Source organism: Drosophila mojavensis, unplaced genomic scaffold (genome assembly GCF_018153725.1).
Source record: "Drosophila mojavensis isolate 15081-1352.22 unplaced genomic scaffold, ASM1815372v1 contig_16, whole genome shotgun sequence".
NCBI lineage: Eukaryota > Metazoa > Arthropoda > Insecta > Diptera > Drosophilidae > Drosophila > Drosophila mojavensis.
The window spans coordinates 9,725,868-9,747,197 of record NW_025318693.1 but is presented as its reverse complement, the minus strand read 5'-3'; the positions used below and the strand labels follow the sequence as shown (position 1 = coordinate 9,747,197).

Genomic DNA, 21,330 nt, shown 5'->3' with positions numbered 1-21,330 from the left:
CTCCACTGCACAATATCAACAACATCAGTCAACCAAAAAACAGCTCACTTTTTGGCCAATACGAATGACAGCAGCCCACAGCAGCAGCTGCCTTTACGTCAAAACTCATGAAAGCGCAAAAATGTGGCCTTAGAGATGAACGCGTGACATGAATAACTAGCAAAAATGTTGACTGAATCAGATAAATGGAGTTTGAATAATGTTAAGATTGGCTTCTCAAAATGTGGTTTAATTAAAGGAAAATTATTTTATAGCTTACTGTGCATAGGAGAGGCTTAGATTTAACTAAAGACTTTTTACAATGAATCTTATATGATAATTTTTAAGTCAATTAACAAGTAAAGGGAGTCTCAGCTAGTGTCTATAACCACAAATAAGATTTCTCTTAGACTTTACAACATTCACATTTTGTATCTTTAACTGTAATATTGACTTTGATGAGTAGCCATAAAATATTAATACTTAAGGTTATTGTGGAATATAAAAAACTCAAAAGAGTTTTAACTTCTATTGAGCGTGGCCAAAAGGTATTAATTCTATTGGATGATACGAATAGCGCCAAATGAGAGGGAGATGGAACATCGGGTGATACACATTTGTATAAATAACAGATTTATATAAGTATAAGTATAGGTATAAGTATAAGTATAAGTATAAGTATAAGTATAAGTATAAGTATAAGTATAAGTATAAGTATAAGTATAAGTATAAGTATAAGTATAAGTATAAGTATAAGTATATAGTATAAAGTATAAGTATAAGTATAAGTATAAGTATAAGTATAAGTATAAGTATAAGTATAAGTATAAGTATAAGTATAAGTATAAGTATAAGTATAAGTATAAGTATAAGTATAAGTATAAGTATAAGTATAAGTATCTATGTATGTCAAACAGTATTCTGTTTCTAGAAGCAAATATAGAGATTCACTAATAAAATGAAAAATTAGTTGGTTTCTTGTGAGAAGCTTCGTAATTTTCAATGAGTTAAAAGTTGAGTTTGAAAGACTAGCAAAGTTTATTTTGATAATAAAACTAAAAGCTTGTAATGCAATATATATCGATATATATGAAAACGTGTCAGAAGGCTAGTAAAGAAAGATGTTTAAGGAATTTCGGAATGAAAACTTTTTCTATTTTCTCTTATATAATATGTATATAATATATACATATATAATATATACATATTATATAAGAGGCAAGGCAAAAATTCAAATTAATTTACATTTATTGCAGATTATAAAAAGACTAAAAATTACATTCCGTGATGCACATTTCCCCATCGCTAACACATCTCAATGTAAACTTGGGCCTGCATTTGTAAAATTTCAAAATTATGACACTGGTTGTTGGTCGTTTGCTGTATATAAACGTTAAGTGATCGCTGCATGACGACCAGCTGACAACGAGCAAGCTGCAAAAAAACGTTCATGTTTCTCATGTTCTTTTCAACTGGCGCAGACATGGCGTATGAGTAATATTTTTGGGTTAATGTTTTGTAAAAGGCAGCAGCAGGAGCTGCAGAAACATGAAATCGTATCAGTTGCAACTACACTCAACAAATCACAAGCTTTTGCTGCTCGGCTACAAATTGGCGTCTAACTTGACTCTAGAGTCAGGTGTGGTTGAACCGTTAATGACTTCTGCTGGCGGCCAAAAGAAACAGAAACTAAACCGAAAAAAAAAAAAAAACAGAAACTCCGCCAATTTTAATGAGACATCGACAAAGAGCAGGTAGGTAGCACAAACAAGCGATCAGCTGCCATGATCAATGAACTGTTATGCTTGTTTGTTTTTAGACCTGGTCAAGTGAATGCCAAATGCTGCCAGAGACGAAAAGTGAATGTAATAAGCACAGTGAAAGGATTCGCTCAAGGTGCGCCCACAAACATACAGCAGCATCCGAAATGAAAAAGATTAATTATAAACTTATGCAACTCAGACAATTTACCTATCAATGTACTGCAAATAGAGCGAATGATTGCTCAAGAGCTGAAGAGTTGATAGCAGAAATGTGCGGCAGCAACAGCTCTCTGTGCGCTCATTGTTGGAAATATGAGCGCCACCCGCATGTCACGCAATTGAGTGTAAAATTACCTTTTCATTCACAAAATACCAAAGCGCAGCAAAGAAAAGCGTGCACATTTTCACTTATGCATTTTCCCTTTGCCATGAGGCAACCTGCCTGTTACGTGCTCAGCAGCTCCCCCCTTCCCCCACCTAAGCCGCTGTAACACTAGCTGCCGCAAAAACTCGGTTACTTGGTCAGCTGCAGGCAACAGCAACCCACCAGCACCACCAACACCACCGACACCACCAACACCACCACACTCAACCACAGGCATCTCACTCGTCACGCAGCTGTCCATAATGCAAGCATTGCAAAAGTTGCATCATTATCAACATAACTGTTATGTCTAAATTTATTTTTAAAATATTATAAATGCCAAGAGCCGAAGTAATTTCTCCATTTATCAAAAAATTATATCAAATTTTCGCTTCATATAAGAAGCACCTCGAGCAAAAAGCAACGGGATATTTTATCTGACAATATAATGTAGGTATGAATGCATGTATGTATGCATGTATAGTATACATGAGATGGGATTCATTTAGAATAATTTTTAATAATTTGAATAGTGATGTTCTAAGGTTTTTCATTAATTATTATACAATCTGAGTGATGCGTACAAGAAAGATACGTAGGGATTACATTGATACCTCGTATACCTCATAATCATACACAAGTAATAAAGCTCTAGTGGCTGACTAAGGCATGCACAGAATTCTTCCTGCGCAAAGCAGAAATTCCAATTATTCTACGATTCTTTTTGAACTACATTGACTTGTATAATTCATTAAATTCCCGTTATATAGTGCTGCTATTATCTTTCATTTGCACTCTATATTACAGCTGTCAACAATGTGCCATAGCAAACGGTTTTGGTTCCATTATTTAGCCATTTCGTCAAAGACAAGCACACTTTTGGGCAACTCATTTAACCAGGTCGGTGATTATAGAGCTTTAAAATCAGAGCATATGCTAAACACATTTGCACCTACTCAATGACAATGAAAACCAATTAAAACCGAAAGCTCTCCACAAAGTTTCTAAACATTACATTCATTCACAAATTAAGTGTAAATAACACATTTTGGTTACGCAAACAAATACCAGATCATCGAATGGGAACTGCACAGCAGCAGCAAAGTGCTTGACAACAGGTGCATAGCACAGGACGGCGGCGTCAGGTGAGTAAAGTGCATTTGCATAATGACAATGCAATTTGAAATAAACGCAGGACACATGTCAGCGAATAAATTAATTTACTGTCCTTCTCTCTCTCTCTCTCTCGCCCGCTCAGTATCTTTCTCTGCCTCACAAATTATTTATGCAGTCAAAGCAAACGTGACACAGAACAATATGTTTGAGTTGGCCAACAGATTGAGCCACACTGTGTGTGGCAGAGGCTGGTCAAAAGCAACAGACGTTGCCTGATGATATTTTTAATGCAGCCAGAGAGCAGCAGCAGCTGAGCGAAGAAGACGTGCTCACACACTTGCATTAATTGGCTGGCTCAAATGTTGGCCTAAAACTTAAATGTAGTAAGTAGCTTGCTGCATTCCATTCTGTCTGATTGCAGCTAACCTCCTTCCTGTCAGATACCCGCTTCCTGTTCTGCCTGCTCGCTTTGTTGGCCATATTTCAATTATAAAGAACTCAAACGAACTCAAAGGCGTGCAATTTTCAAATGCCAATTGATTTTGCAGCACTGACTGAGCCGAGCTCCCACGCCCAGCCGGACGAACGGACGGACTGAGGGACAAATGGACCTGCCCACACACACACACACACACACACACACACACACAAATACGTTTCCGCCGTAGTTTGCCCGGCGACTTGTTAGTTGCATGGTTTTTCATGCGGGCAGGCAAACAAATGCGGCAATTGGCATAGCATAACTAGCGGAAAATGCAAGCGGTTTATGCTGATCGACTAGCAGATACTGCGGGATTTAATAAAGAATCATAATGATGAACGGCTCTGGAAAATATTTCCTGTTTATTAATCGGCGATTTAGACTGGAATTCAAATTATAAATGCTTCCTAAGATTTGTAATTTAAATAATTAAATATTTATTTAATTTTTGCATACATAAATAGTTTGTTTAGTTAATTACGAATACTTCCTAAAATGTGATTTGAATAATTACACATTTATATAATATTTTAATTATGTTTTGGTCTAGCTAGTTTTGATGCTAGAATATTATTATTATTATTATTACTATAAGATATTAAATATTTTTAACTTAGGTTATAGAACATTTCTTGCATAATTAATTACCTTATATAGACATAATCGATTTAGGAAAAAGTAGGCATTATAACATTAACAATCTAAATTCTTGCATTTTTTAACATGTTCAAGTTGAGGCGTATTAAAATGTTAATTTCAAAGAAAAATTAAATGAATTTTTAATATACCTCCATCTAATTAGTTAAGCTTATGAATTCGGATAAAAAAGGTAACAGATTAATCAATTATAAGCGGAACGCCGAAAACAAGCCCTAATCGTTATATTTTTGTTATAACACGAAACGATCCGGAATATATTTGAATATCAATTCATGCGATCAATGCGAAAACATATTAATTTTTAATACGCGATTCGGATGCACAACAGTGGAAATAAAATCTAATTCGATTAAATATGTGCAGTTAAATTACACCTATTTGTCAAATGGTTTATCTTGAATAACTATCTCGACTTTGTCACAGTATGATATTTTGCATTTTATAGAGAATATTTAACGTTGATCATTTTGGCAAACAAAAGTCAAAGTCTGGCAAACACTCACATTCACACCCACACTCACACTCACACTCACTCTCTTGCAGTTTCATTCAATTGCGTTTGGCATTCGAGGCGCGTGATTTTGCAACTTGTGAGCTGCAGATTTGCCTTGTACTATTTTTACCAGAGCAAGCAGGGATGGGGCAGGGAGGCGTGGAGAGGGCACGCAGCTAGCGGTGCAGTCGGAGCTGGCAACCGCAGCACCCGCAACATTTTGCCAACAGTCACCGCAGCTACAATGTTGACAACGACAGCGACCCAAGCGGATTCGGATCCGCGTCCATTTCCAATCCCATTTCCATGTCCAGGTCCATGTCCACCATTCAAAACCATTTAAGCGCTTTGGCTAGCTCGGTTTCTGCTTTCAGTTTTCTTTTTTTTTTTTTTTTTTTTGTGCTCCCCTTTTTTATGCGTTTTCCATACACTTTTTTTCTATTTTCCTTTTTATGGGTTATTTTGACGCCTTTGGCGCTTTGCGTTGGAGCAGGAGGTGGAGGCAAAGAAGAGGAAAAAAAGAGACTGAAGCAAATAAAAGAGCGCCGCAGGAAAAAGAGCATGTTATATTTCTTTGGCTGGGCATTATAATTGAAAATCCCACAAAGGTGTCGTCTGTGCGCTTTGTGACTAAATTGAATTTAGTAATCGGTTCTTTACGTTCCTCCTATTTTTCTTTTTCATTCTCACATCTTTATTGGCTTAGAAACGGAATAACAATCCAACAGTTTTTTTTCACTTTCTAACTATTCCAATCAATACAATTTTTAGGGCGGTTTTCCCACTTTAAGGTCATAAAAAAGAGTTGTAAAATCTATTGCCTGATCGTGATTAAACACGCGAACTCGAGTCGCCTCAGTTTTTAATTGTTTTTGGCATTCATTTATGGGAAAAACAACTGGCATTACCACAATAATCTATTCGTGCAATTAAACTGGAAACTCACTAATTGAACTTGAAAACAAGCGAATTAAAATTAAATGTAAATGATGAAAAAATTTTAAAGATATTCATTAATCAACTTCAGTGTGAAAAGCGAAAACAATATAACATAATTTCAGGTCATTGTATATGATATGTAATATGTATATCTCTCAATCTGAATTGAGGTATTATAGGAGAGCTGACATCTTAACGTGGCCATAAATTAATCTTTCGACTTATAGATAAGACAAACTTATAGAAAGTGCAAAGCTTGCGTGATGGTTAAACAAAAAGTTGGGAAAACCAATGGAAAAGAGCTACGCTAAAAGAGCTAAGCTAATACTCTCTCGAAAGTATCTATAATAATTAGGTAATAGTTTTTAAAAATCAATGTAAATTCCGAGCTCCAATGGCGCCATCAATAGGTTGTACAAAGACTACTATCAGAAGATTTTCCACGCCTTTAGTGGGCGTATCTGTATTGACAGCTTAACAACAAATTGTCGGACTGCATACAAATTGTATACTTTCCAAATTCCATATTTTAAGCCTTATTGAATATGTACATTGCATCCCAAATATTATTTTTATACAAGTTCACTAGATGCACAGATTGTATTGGCTTTGCTTTGAGATTTTCTGAGCATGCACGAGAATTATGCAGTGAGTAGGACCCGACTGAAAGATTGCAATCAGTTATTTTATGAACGACTTTACGAGTGTAAAAATATAATCAGAAATAATTTATAACATATAATTAAAATCTAATTATTATGATTTATTTAAGTATATTAACATCAACTATGTAACAATTATTTTATGATATGGTAGATAAATTCAAGTTAAATACTAAATTTAACTACAAATAACTTAAGTTGTAATTTAACATGAATACGAGCACATATATTACATATGTACTTATATTGATGTGAAGTATCACAACAATAAGTTACTCTATGATTTGAAGAAGAGCCTTTTTTGTGAGGTCATAATATTGCGTGTCTACATCAAATTTTGTATGTTTTATTACACTCTCAAAGCTGATTATATTTTGTGGCCTATGATTTTCCAGAAAAGCGCAAAGGTTAATTATCGCCCAGTGGAAGGCGGCAATGCACAAGATAAATAGATAGAATTAGCCTCCGGCTCAGGTACATAAAATGGCGAATCAATCAGTTTGGAAGCACAGCATAGGTAGTTGACTGTTAATGGATTCATTAAAAGCCGCAAAAGACAGCTTCAACGCCAGCAACAACAGCGGCAAAACGGTAGTAAAAACAAAACAAAGACCTGACCTAGGGCAAAGCAAAGGCAAAACAACAAGATCACATGCCGAGGGGCGCTGAGGAGGGAGCAACACTATCAACAGTTAGCAGTCGGCAGATCGCACAGCACGCGTTTGCTGCTGACCGCACGAATGGTAGACGAAAACACATCAAGAGAGTGAGAGAGAGAGAGAGAGTGGGAGAGCATGCTCTCGCGTTGTCGGCTAGCAAGCAGTGCGCGCACTGCTTGGCTTCGGCTGCAACAGTTTCAAATAAACGAATCGCGCAGCCGCGCTTTTGCCTCAGTTTCAATTGGAACGTTGCGCATGCGCCGTGGACGAGATTTAACGCGCGCGGGTTTCGATCAGTGAATTGTGATTTCGTTTTTATTGTGGTTCGTGCGAAATATTTGCCATTCAATCGAAAAGCTTATAGTTGCCAAAGATCTACAAATTCTAGACCATTTCCATTAATGAATGATAAGAATCGCGTACAGCTGCAATGTGAAAGTTGACTTACACAAAATATTCTTATAAAATTAAGTTTATTGTGTGGTAAACGCCAGAAACAATGAAAAGTGAAAATATGCCGAAGAAGCTTTGACATTTTTGTCTATAATATTTGTTTTGTTAACAAGACGATGAACCCTAACAAAAATAAACGACCCCTTTTGAATAATCCGCCGAGAGACAAGCCATAAAATGGACAGATTTATGCACAAATTTACCGGGAAAGAGCAGCTTTATTTATTTGAATTTATTTGCTTGGAGAGAGCGACAAATTAGTTTAAATGCTTTTGTAATTTGAGGTGTCAAAAGGTCGTAAAATAACAATGTGAATTGTAAATGTTGCAAAAAATAATGCTAATAGAGGCTTAGCTTTTCTGTGTCATCAATCAATTCATTGAAGTTTATTCAAGGTTTTTTTTTTGGGTCATACCCAAAACAAATCAGAAATTTCACTCTCAAGCTAAAACTTCTGGACAACTTTCCAAACAGTTTTTCTTCATAGTTTATGATTGACGTCAATCTTGTGATTCTATTGCATCGAACAACTGTTACCTTTAAAATGCCCACACCATAAAACAATATAGAAGTTAGACATTCTCTTTTTTTTTATAGTTTTATTATAACCTCCATTATTATTGTTTCGCATTTAATTTGCACGCGGAGTAACGCCTACTATTAAATGTTTTCTTCTATTCGGCGGTGCTTTCTATTGAAATACTATTAATTTGATGCTGATATTTCTCAATTTAGATCTACCCGCTCATCAAATTAAACATAGTTGCTAATCTGTATATAGACAAGATTTAATATGCTTCTATAAGCAGCTGATCAGAAATACAAAAACGACGAGTTGATTTATAAACGCGATTCCTGTATCACCATCAACAGAGGAACCCAAAAAATAGAAATAAAAGGAGGCAGAGATAACTAAAAATGCAAAGTCCAAGCCGTAGCAGTTGTCGCTGGCTGTTGCCATTGGCATTTGGTAAGTACAAATCAAAACCAAAAACAGCTAAGAATGCTCTAGTAGGATATGCTCAACTAGCAGATACCCTGAGGTCCAGTCCACATTGCACCTAAATTGCTGTATTATATTATATATGTAAAAAGTTATATCTTAATATAGGTGTTTATTATTTGATCTAGCTCTTCCAAAAATAATATATAGTTTTCTTGAGGGGTCGTCTAAACAAAAATCGAAATTCAAATTTTATAAACTATATTGCCATCTAAGAAAATATCTATTCTTAAAACCAATATTTATCGTTAGTGTGCAATAGCATGAGCGGAGTTTTCGTTCAACAATAAACGAGGTCTATACATTCGATTCACATTGGATTTTTCAACCAATATCACAAATCTATCTATAGTGAGCTCACACAGCTTCACCTGTTCTATACACCTGCACAAAGCCAATATGCCCAGTTCACTCATTATCAATGCGCTTAGAGTATAATTACCCGTTTATACCGCTAGTCGATAAACTCGTTTCACCTGCCACCGGGCCGCCGTTGCTGCTGCTTCTGGTGCTGTCAGTGCCGCTGAAGCTGGTTAGCTCGGGTGCTTCAACGGGAGCAAGGTCGCAAATGTCGCTGCTACACACTCGGTAAATATTGGCTAGAAATTATGCAATTCCCCAGAGGGGGACGGCAGGCAACGGCTGACAACAGACGAGTTCGCGAGCTGGCCCCAGGGATTGGCGAGGACATTACGAAATGTCAACAAAATCAGAGCGAAACGATGCGCGATTGTCCAACCATCGAATAATTGCCAGGAGCTGGTCGCATTTTGAAAATTATGTATAAGCGGCCGCTAATACCGGATCTAGTCGAAATGATAAATATCCCAAATACGTGCGCATAGTGGCATTTGATTCGTTTAGCGTTGCACGATTGAGCAATGTGCAACGGACGCACAATGAGGTCCATGAAGCTGTGGACCTTAAATAGGATTCATAATATTCATTGACAGCCAACGAATTACAATGTCGCATTTTTACCTGTCTAGGTGGGCTGTCTGAATATTTGTGTGGTGCGGGGCTCGCGTTTGTCTCGGGGCAAACGTGCAACATTTTGTGTGCACTGCATTTGCAACTGCAGAATATGCAGCTAATTTATGCGGCTCGTTAGCGCATGGAATGCGCTTTCGTGGGAGTTTTCTGGGGATAGCTGCCATTGATATGTTAAGCAGGGCGGCAGGAGTTGAGCTGAGCTGTCTGACATGAAGTAAGGAGAACTCAAACAAAACAAAATTATGCAGCAGCTGTCAAGCAGTTGCGAAATATCCCAAGCAGTGATATCAACTGCAATTGTGTGTGTAAATCTATGTGCATGTATTAGTGCATGATATTTACGGCTTTATAGAACAGGGCAGCAAAGTAACTAAATTTTGTCATAATTTTGCTGAGATACTAAAAAAATCAATCTATATATAAATTTTTACAATTTTGTTTTTAATTCATTTATGAATTATAAATAATAACTTTATAATATAATATACATGTTATAAGTGTTTAAAATATGAGCTCAAATCTTTCGCATTTCCATTTATTTGCTTAAATTTCAAAACATACATTTAATTATCTTCAAGTAACTTAAGGTATTAATGTAATTTATCAATATTTGCATTCACTTCGCTAAGCCGCTCTAAGCCTCTCTTAAGCTCTGTTCAGTTTAAAATTTGCGTAAAAATGCAAGATGGATTACTCGAAATAATTACAGTTAACCTGTTATATTGCAACAACTGTGGTTTAAATACATTTTTCATATTAAAAACAAATGTTAGATAAAATATATTAGCAAACTAAACTGGAAACGCTTTCCCTTGACATTATGTTAATAACTTCCTAAATAGATTATGGCAAAAAACAAATTCACGTTCACGATCACGTTCACTAATTACCGTGAACTGTAAATCTCTCGTAATTTTACTTCACAATTTGAGTTTGTCAACTTTTTGGCTTTCGTGATTATTAACAAATTTTGTATATATATATATATATATATATATATATATATATATATATATAAGTATATATATGTATATATGCTTATTTTTTGCCCACCAAACTTGAATAATAGTCTTCAGGTGGCAACCGTTTGCCAACTAGCCATGTAGTTGAAGTGGCAGCAACGCCCACCTGGGGGCAGCTGCATGGAAAATGCTGTAACGCTTAGGCCTCAGCATTAAGTTAAAACAAGATTTTTCACTTGCCGCGCGTGGACAAACACAGCTCGACCGCTAGTGAAAAGAAAAAGTAAAAATGTTTGCCGAAATCACTGAGAAAAAAGAAGTAAAAGTGCTCAAGGAGCGTGTGCTCGACTGGCAGGTACCCTAAGCTGCTGCAATGCTGTTTGAAACACATATATATTTAAATGGCATGAAGCATATTACCAAAATAAATGTAATTGAAATGCCTCTTCTATTTGAATCCCCCCATTTTTAATCGAATTTATATTGGAAGAAGTATCAAAAATTTGGACTAATCAATATTAATGTATGCAGTTGGGTATACTTATAGATCAAATTAGTTAATTGTGTTAAAATCTCCCAGCTATGCTCAAATAACTGAAATTCTTATATCGATATTAATTATCAGAAAGTTATCGATTTTCAGAAGGGGCCTATGAGTTTGGTATAAAAGTTTCGGGATATACAAATTTAAAACTTCTCAAGTAAGGCTCTTTTAGTACTCGAGATAACTGAACATACCTTTATACAAAACGCTGATCACCCCTTTCTATTTTAAGAGCATACAGCATTAAATCAGAGAGAAGGAAAAATTGTATCTGGCGAGGTAGTCAAACGGAAACGCCTCGGCCAGTTGCAGCCTGTGTCAATGACTTTGAAATGATTTCAACGACGCTCGCGAGTTTCTCAATTCGAAATTTCACTGAGTGCGCGGGTCAGCATCGTACGTGAATTTGATTAGCAATTGGATAATTGATATAATGCGATCTTAAACTGATGGAAAGCAATGCTAGACGAATACGTGACATTACACTTTTGCTTAAATGCATAAATTGTCTGCACTCTCTGTGAATACCAAAAGGCGGCGATTCGGTGATTCAAAACGGATATTACGCGCATTTTTAACCCAATTAATAGCATAATTTTCGCCAGATTGAGTTGGATCCTAAAACGAGTTGTGCAACTCTTGCTTTCAGCCGCTTTTCAAGTTCAATGCTGTTACGGCTTTTCCAATGGATTGCTTCACACTTCCTGTCCAGCAGCTTATGCATTCGATTTTCCTTAAATACACATATGTAAAACAGTTTCTCATTTTTTTATTTTTGTGTGGAGTAAAGCCAAAGCAAAAGCCAGTTGGTTTAAGTATTAATCCTAGAGGGGAATTTCACAATTTCACGCGGCGCATTACAACACTTTTATCTCTCTCGTTTTACTTTTTGCCACGCGGCTTTCATTCGAATTGGACTTTTCATTTGCATTCGTGCTTTGATTGTTTTGTGGCCTTTGGCAAATTTGCACAATTTTCAGCCAAAAGCAGTTAATAATTTGGCAACGCAATTGGCAAATCCGTTTTGCAGATCAAGTGCTTTACTTAAGCAGGCGGAAGACAAGACTTAAGCGCTTAACTTGTTGTTGGCTATTTCGAGTGCACAGCAGGTGCATAAACCCGGAGCTGAAATACATTTTTATGCCATTCTATTATCATAATATTTTATTGAGAAATCCTTTTTATTAGGGTTTAATGGTTTTGCTCTTAATTAAAATTCAAATGTTCAAGAATGTGATTTAATTTTGTTGCCGTGAATTGTTGAGAAATCTAACGAAATATGTCATAATCATAAGCAACAACAACAAAAGCAATCCATGCATTACATAAAGAAAAGCCAAAGAGAGTTGAGGGAAAGAGCGCTTCACACATGAATTTTCTTCAATCAAAATTCAAATGAAAGCAAAACAAAAGCAGAACGAGATCGTATATACCCTACACAGACTGTTAAAGCTATAAAGCAGTGAATGAGATATCTTATCGATTATTCATTTGTGCTTTAAAGTCATCGATAAAAGAAAAAAATAACGCTAAAAAATTATTTTAAAGACAAAGCCCCACTTGATTGTTATCGATAGCAAGTATCCAATGAAATACTATCGATAGTAACGGCTTCTTATCACTATAGATAATATCTACTAAGGTTTAAGCTTCATTAGCACAGACCCCAAACATTTTCATCACAGTTGTGTTGTTTTAAGTTTTTAAATGTTCGTAAACGTATTAAGATCGGCGCCTATCAAAAGTATGAGTAGGAACTAAACGAAACTATACGAGCTCTTTTACAGTTAGTATCATAGAATAGACAAGATGACTAAAAGATTTAAACCAGTTTTTGTCTTAACGGGTTTAGTGAACTGGCTCAAATAGTGAAAGCTCAGCAAGATGTGGCCAATGTCAAGCATGATCGCAGTATATTTCAATTCAGTTTAGTCACTTCTGGGTGTTGCGTTTCAAAATAATGCCAAATATTTAGAGATTATTTTCACAAATTCTTAAGGGTAAAGTTATGCAAAGCCTCAATAACTGGAAATGTCTCATTAGTTTCCGTCAAGCTAATAAAGAATATTCATCTCAAATGAATACAAATTGCTTCACATATTCGCTGCATAATTAATAAACTCTACCAATATTAGTGTATATATGGTACATATATATATTTCATGCGCCGCTAAGCAACCTAGTAGCAACAACAACAACAACAATTGAAAACTGGGCTAACAACAATTGCATGAGCAGATGATGTCTATGCGCCCGCTGAGGTGTGTGAATATTTTTACAGTCATTACACGGCGTACTTTTGATTTTGGCAATAACAACCACATGACGACGTTGGCCAAATAAGGCCGAAAAAAATGTCAACACATGATACACTTTTACATATCTGAATTTAGTTGTTTTTAAATACCCTACACGCATTGAGAGTGCACTACATTAGGGGTATTTTAGGTCCGGCCACATTGAACATATCTGATTTTAAGCATGAAATATAGTACTTTAATTTCTCTCTCTGGAATATGTTTATCTCTCTTTTATATATAGTATTCATTCTCGATTCTTGGGTTTATCACGTAATGTGATTATAATCTGCCACAAGTTTGACTATTATATATAATGAAAATCGTTAGAGAGAAATTTTATAGAGATGACAAAGCACTATTTTTTACATTTGGCATAAATGGTAATTTCTCTGTTTATCTAGTATCTTCCAAAATATTTTCCCAATTGTACAATAGGGGGAAAAAACATTTCAACATTTAAAACCAGCGAAAGTTGCTATGTAGGGTATCTGCTAGTCATGCCCATTATCATTTTGGTTTTGCCTCCCTCTCCCTCTCTTTTGTTGTTTTTTGTTAACTTGGCTTATTATTAAACAGTGCAAAGAGTTGCTTTGTTAAATGGGTAGACAATGTGTAATGGTAACCCAAACAAAACGCTGCATTTGGCAAGGTATCCCATTGTTGTTGTTGTTGTTGTTGTTATCATTATTATTATTATTATTATTATTATTATTATTATTGTTGCTGTTGTTGTTATTTGGCTTAAAGTGCGACGCTTTCATATACAGCATTATACTTAAGACTCAGGCGTTTGGCTCGTGCGTAACTCCGTCCGTACGCCTTTATAGCGGTTAGGGCCCAGTGAGCGGCCTGAAATTTAGATGACAACATGACATAATTGCTCATTGTTATTGTTATTGCTGTTGCTGCTATTGCTGTGAAAATGCTAGCTACGTTGACAACGCCTAGAAGTGATACTATTAATTATTTAATTAACTACAAAGTGACATAAGATCCTACCTCAAAGGGAAAGTTGAAAAAGGTGCCGATGTGACTTTCAGCCAACTCGTAGATCGGCTTATATTTCAGCTATATAAAAATATATGTGTACGTATGCGACAGCGGGTTTACTGAACGATCGCCAAACGTTGGCAGCTGCTCAAAATCCCATTCACTTCACACTCGTGCCACGACTCGCTCATTGAATTGCACAAAAGGCATAATTGAAATCGTTCACTCACAAATGCATTAAACTAGCGGACATCAGTGATGCGATTCAAAGACGATAGGCCATATGGGTATTATCCATTATTATTATTATTACATTATTAATCGTGCAATCATGCTTTGATAACTCTATTCACTAAGCACAGTCGCGAACTTGAAATGTTATTCCCCTTTGTAATTGTGGTTTTCCTAAGGCAGCAAGAGAATGGGGGACATAGAGAGATAAAAAGCAAACAGAAAGAGAGAAAAATATTTAAGAGTAGAGCGAGATAGATGTATAGGATATAGAGAACATTAGAGTAATGTTAACAGAGAAATAAGAAGCATAGAAAGAGATTGAGCAGACAAAAAGAAGCAAGAGATTGTTAAAAGTAAGAAAGATAGATCGAGCGAGAGAAGAGAAAGAGACAAAAAGACAGAGAGTGAGAAGGAGAGGGAGAGACAGAGAGAGAGAGAGAGAGAGAGAGAGAGAGAGAGAGAGAGAGAGAGAAAGAGATGCCAGAAAAAATCATAATATGAGTAATAGAGAAAGATGAATAATGGAACTCCTAAAAGAGATAAAATCCGAGAAAGAGAGAGAGACTGAAACAGAGAATAAGGTAAAGAAAAATCCTCTTGTTTTACACTAAATTTTTTTTAAAAATTTGATTATCTTTCTACTCAAATTTTATTCTTTTTTTATGTAGTTTGCAAATTTTCATGCCACCATGTTGATATACTTCCATTTTAAATTAGATAGCTCATTTAGTTTGGCATTGATTTGCCTAGGGAGTTCTAGTTAACACTATTCCTCCATATAATTTATCGGATTATTAAGGCTATAATTAACTCGCATTTTGTGTTTATGTTAAGTGTTCAAAATAACATAAATGTATCTTCAAATTAACATAAGACAGAAGATTTCAACGGTTGCAATCGAAAATGTTGATTCACTATGTTTAGCTGATTATTGATCGATTGCATAAACTTATTCATAGTTAGTGTTGGTGTTGCTGTTGCTGTTGTTGTTGTCAAGGTTCATTGCAAGTCGTCTGTGGCTCTTCATAAATCAACGAGACACCAGCCGTTCCGCAGATTAATTTATGCTTAAACTTATGCGCCGTTAAAAGCTTGTGCCATGTCTGACCCCTACGGTTAGACTCTAGGCTAAAACTATAACGGCTCTCAGGAGGAGGGGGCTTATTAGTTAAACTGAAACAATTGTTTTTTTTTTTTTTTTTTGACATTAACTTAAATTTCAAACAATTAAGTTTAACTGAATGAAATGTATTTATGATAAATGCTTGCTAAAATACTGTTACAACTGAAGGTCGGCTAGTTTATGTTAATTATATCTAAAAACCCGAAAGCTGGGAAGCTCTCAGTCATGAATGATTTCGACATGGATTGCGTAACTTTTATTACCGATTTTGGGCAGCCGCAGGCAGGTCAACAACAGCAAACAGTATTGGTTCTTAATCAAAGGCAATAAATCGTGAAAAAATTGGCAACAAAGTTGCCAACTTGACAACACGATGCTCAACACCTAATGCAAAAAACAGTTAAACAATTAATTAGCTCGTAAAGATGGCGACATTGTAATTTGCATTTTTTGTCGTACATTGAAAATGGGTTAGGCCGGGTATGCTGATTTCGGGCAAATGTATTTAAAGGCAACAGGTGATGTGGTCCTATAGATATACATTTATATGGATTAATAAATACCTCACACAATACAAACTTATCCTTAATATATCGATCGATAAGATCATAGATCGATTACATAGGTAGACCTCTAAGCCCACCCTCCTCCCATATGCTGGGTAACTGTTAGTCTGTCACATGCTACACTAAAGCACTTTTACTGCATTTTTTTATGTATTTATTTTGCTTAGTTTTTGGCTTGAGGCCAAACCACAATCTGAAGCCAGTGATCTCGCCCGAACAATTAAGCACTCCGATTCTAAGCCACATAATAGCGTTTACTAGACCATAAATTAGGGGCGGCATTTACGGCCAACAGAGACAACGACAGCGTAGGCGAACGTCTGACACATGCCAACCTGGCTAACGCCAAAAAAAAAAGAGCTTGGCCCAAAGCCGCACGAATTACAATTAAGAGCGACTTTTAAATGCAACTTCAATTAAAGTGCGGCACATACTTTTGCTTTTCAAGCCAGCTATTAGCAAAAGATTTCAAAAATAATTTTACACATTTTTTGAATTGTGAGAATTGCTTAGATTTGTACAAAAATGAGAGAAAAACTTGAAAAATTACAAACTTCAAATACTCTTGAAAGTAAATGGAAGATTTTTTTTAATACAACACAGCTACATAGTCAAAGCGAATGTTAGCAGTTCGCACAGGATTTGACATTTAATTAAGGATATTCAGTTATTTAATCTATTGTGACTTGAATACTCTTGAAGGTAAATTTGAGGTTTTTAAAGCAATATAGATTGTAGGCAAAATATAGTACGAATTGATTTTGTATAAAGGACAAAGGGATTTCTTTTTACATAATATTTTGACATTTTCGGAACAATATTTCTCTTATTTTATATAATACTATCTATGTAGATATATGATAAAAATGTTAATAAGATCTACATTGCTAAAGCCACGTGTGATCAAGATTGCGTATAAAAAATAAAAAAAACTATAAAAGCTCGATGGACTACAACTTAATTTTTCAGCGAATTTTCATTACAAATTAAAATAAGAGTAAAAACATCTTTAAAAAAATAATGATTTATTTATATTAAACCCATCCACTTAGTCTTCAACAGAAGCCGCGCCAATCGCAATCTATGCAAATTTCTATGACGATAATTTAAAAAACTTGTTTGCATAGAGACGAATGTGTCTAGCGGGTCAAAGACCTCTCCAACCATGCGACCCATATGATCGACCAACGTTATGAAACTCTGTCACGAAAGAGTATATCTAAAATTGCACAAAATTCTCATGATTGTCAATTGAACCTTTCGCTGAAAGTGCATAGGGTCAATTTGTTGTGCGGGTCAGTTAGTTAGTTAGTTCGGAGTCGACCTTGACGGGGGCACAATTAAAGACGCCGACTCCGTAATTGCGCCCCCAAAACTTGTAATTTGCAGCAGCACGCAATTAACCGTTAAGTGAGCGGCATTCATAATTCAAAATATTAAATTAAATGCGTCTACGAAAAGTTGATGTTTAAGTAAAAATTACTTCATTGCTAATTGCTTCCTCTCGCTGCCCACAGCAACCAAATTTATTTCAATCGGAAAAGTCTATCAAGCACAATTCATATTTTAAGCAATTTCGTAGCAAATGAAGCATTTGACAGATTGAGGAAATTGTTAACTGATTCGATATAGACGATCAACAATCAAAAAATTATTTATCGATTAAGCTGGCTTTAGAAATTTGTATAAATATTGATGATATCAAAAATCAAGAAAATGTATGTGAGAAAAGCTACATAAATAAATATATATTTAATATATTCTTAGATTGCATGAGAGATAAGCAAAATTTATAGCTAGCAATGGATGGGTGGATGACACCTTGACTTTGCCTAAATTTTCCCATTGGCTAAGCACCTTGACAAAATATTGAAAGCATTTCGGTTAGAATGTTTCACATATGAATTTTATAACTAATACTATTAACATTCACATGAATGAATATGGAAACATGATTTATTTTTACTAAAGAAGACATCGAAATGGAAACTATTTAGAGATAGATTCGATAAATAACTATGCCACTTTTTGTTATTAGTAGTATTTTATTACTACAGATTCTATAACTACATTATAATTAATATTAATTTTATTGCCGTTACTATATTTATTCAAATATGAAATGGATAATTTTTTGGTTTACGGAAGACATTGAAATTTCAATTTCACAATTCCCTTTAATTCGTAATTAATAAATACACATTATGCAAACTACGAAAAGGGAGGTACAGTGAAAACACAAATAATTAATAAATCAAAGTGATAAATGGTCCATATTATTAAATAACATATATATATATATATATATATATAATACTCTTATTAATTTCCGCATCTATTTGTTAAGTCTGTGAACCATAAGCAACTGGCCCGAAATAATCAAAAATTTGGGTTAATTAGGAGAGCTGCAGTTCGTTACGCCCAGAAAAGAAATGGCTAGGCCTGCGCGTCGTTTTATAATCTTTTGCGTTTACCTGAGCACTAACAGTAAATATTTGACTTTGCCCTTAGCCGGAACGGAGCACGTTTTGATTAAGACCTTAGCAACGCTTGTTGGAGCTGTTATTAGTTATGCTTTTCATTGGCCCCCTGGAAACGTGACTATGACGATCTAATTAGCAACATTTTGTGCCTTATATTGTCTCTGTATGTATGTATATCAATCAGCCAAGCCCCAAGCAATGACTTGACAATCGACGATTAATTCTAAGCATTTTCATTTGTCGACAGCCAGCGACTAAACAATGGGCTTGCATTAATTGCCATTTAGTCAGCGAATTGACAAGCATTCAAACTGACCTCGCCATGCGCCCATGCATTGGTCCAATGAGAACAAAATTAACCTCTGCATTAAGCAAATGACCCCAACAATTTCCGCCATCAATTAATACACGTTCCTCTAAGCAGCAAAAATAACAAATCATAAGTCGGCTTTTTGCTGTGAACGTTTTCCAATTACTCTGAGTGCAGTACAGCTAGGTTTATGGGAGCAGCGAGACTGGAGTTACCCTATACTATTCTTATATTATAAAATTAAAGCTGCTTAACTTTATGCCAGCATGTACGTAAAACATGCAATGGATTCAGTAAATATTTATATCTATCATTTTCATAGCTATCAGGTTTTTATAACGTACCATTATATAACATGTACCTACATTAACAATTGGCAACAATACGGAGCTCTACATTTTTTATGCTTGTCAAGTCATTAAAATCCGCTAAATACCTATTAAAGATTCATTTATAGCTGTGTGTTTACAAGCCAATCCTAAGTGTATTTGATGTACTTGGATTTAACATGCTGATTAAACCACGAAACTAGAGACCAGCTCTATATGACAAAAACAACTCGTATGATACCTATCAATAATATGCAGTGCATATGTCTGCTAGCGAAGTAGCAAACGATGTCAATTCCGATTTTTTCTTTTTTATAGCGTTTTGCACAAGTTTGACTCAATATCATAAACAGAGGGTATGAAAAACAAAACTCGGGTGTCTTAGATCGTGCAGCCGCAACAGCTCGAGCCGGAGCTGCCACACAAATTATGGTCAGCCGTCAGCAGGCAGCTGGTCGACCTTGATGTGGCCATTTGCACAAATATCTAGACGATCTCTTGCTTCGATCGATTTTTCGTGGCGCGCTACAAATCGATCAGAGCCGCAATAAAACGAAGTTTTGCAGCGTTGCGTCTCAATTTTGTGCAATGTTTTTCCATTTCGCTTTTTTTTTTTTGGGCTGTAAACTAAATTATATTCAAATTTGTTTGGCTTGGCTGCGCCTCGACTGATAAAAATCCCATTTGGTCGTACCTTAAGTTGCTTTTACTTTACCACAACAATGAAATAAATAAATAAATAAATTACATTTAATTTGCGTAATCAGCATTCAATGGCATTGGAAAATTTCGATTATATAATTATGGCTTGCAGTGAGGGCAGAGGCCAGACTATATGAATGTGCCGGCAAATCGATATTACAACAGTAATTGTATGCCTAGATTTATAGCTGGAATTAGTTCATAAATGAAGCCGCATTCTCTTAGCAGCCACACAACAAATCGTGCCTGGCCACGATTGCTCATACGTCCCGTGGGCGCTGCATGGCAGCGGGTCAAACGTTTGGGTCAACCCACCCAAAATCAACCAAAAAAGAGAGAGAAAAAAAAAATAAGCTGAGTGTGAGACAAATTGAATGCAGCAACTGGTCATGAGTCATGAGTCATGACAGACAACTGCTTACTGTAGTTGGGGGAAATCATTTTGTTAACAGATTTGCAGGAAGCACTTATGTAAATATTTGGAAGTTTTTATCTCACTTGCGGATCAACTGGCCATGAAATGCAAAACCCCATCATAATGAGATGCACCTGCACAAATGAAGACAGCTTTCAAAGAAAATGCAAATGCTTTAAACGCTTTACCGCGGCGGTCAGAAAGTGTAACAAAGGGCCGAAAAGCAATGCACGAAACCACATTTCATTTGCATGCAATTAGCGGAAGCTGATAAGGCGCGAATAAAACGACTTGAAAATGCCCTGTGGAAAACTTTGAGCGAACTGAGACTATATGACTATAAGATTAAGTTAAAAGACTTGATTACTATATGAATGGTTCCAAGATAGTCTTTGAAATCTACAAGTCTATATTAATCGAATGTCATCGTAAACCGCAGTGAATATATAACTAATGTTCTTCAAAATATTTTAATGACAATAGCATATGAAATATAAATAATTATAGATTTATTAAATACTGCAAGTAAAAAGTAAAGTAAATGCAGAAATGTATCTATATAATAAATAATAATATAAACTTATTTTTATTTAGTATTTTTTCTAAAATATCTATCGTATTATTTTTACGAATATCGATGTATCGATCTTCGAATAATTTTAAGATTTTGTAAAATAAGAGATAAATCTTACGTTCGGAATAAATACATTTTTGTTGATTTTTGAAAATTAAGAATTAAATCGAAATTCTCTCCGTATCTTATTATATAAAAAAGTTTTCGAAAAAGTATTCAGCTGCTCGCAATAG

General features: G+C 35.3%; 2 protein-coding genes across 3 annotated transcripts in view; one reads left to right on the top strand and one right to left on the bottom strand.

Moving 5' to 3' along the window:
- LOC6572854 overlaps window positions 1–21,330 on the bottom strand; it is a 68,058-nt gene that overhangs the window by 27,338 nt on the left and 19,390 nt on the right. The window lies entirely within an intron of this gene.
- The window catches only part of LOC6572860 (mediator of RNA polymerase II transcription subunit 15), a 31,438-nt gene continuing 17,442 nt past the window's right edge, over window positions 7,335–21,330 (top strand). Inside the window, exons 1-2 of the mRNA XM_032728005.2 lie at window positions 7,335–7,439; window positions 8,305–8,539. Coding sequence (XP_032583896.1) covers window positions 8,488–8,539 — 52 coding nt within the window. The 5' untranslated portion in view covers window positions 7,335–7,439; window positions 8,305–8,487. The remainder of the gene's footprint in view (window positions 7,440–8,304; window positions 8,540–21,330) is intronic.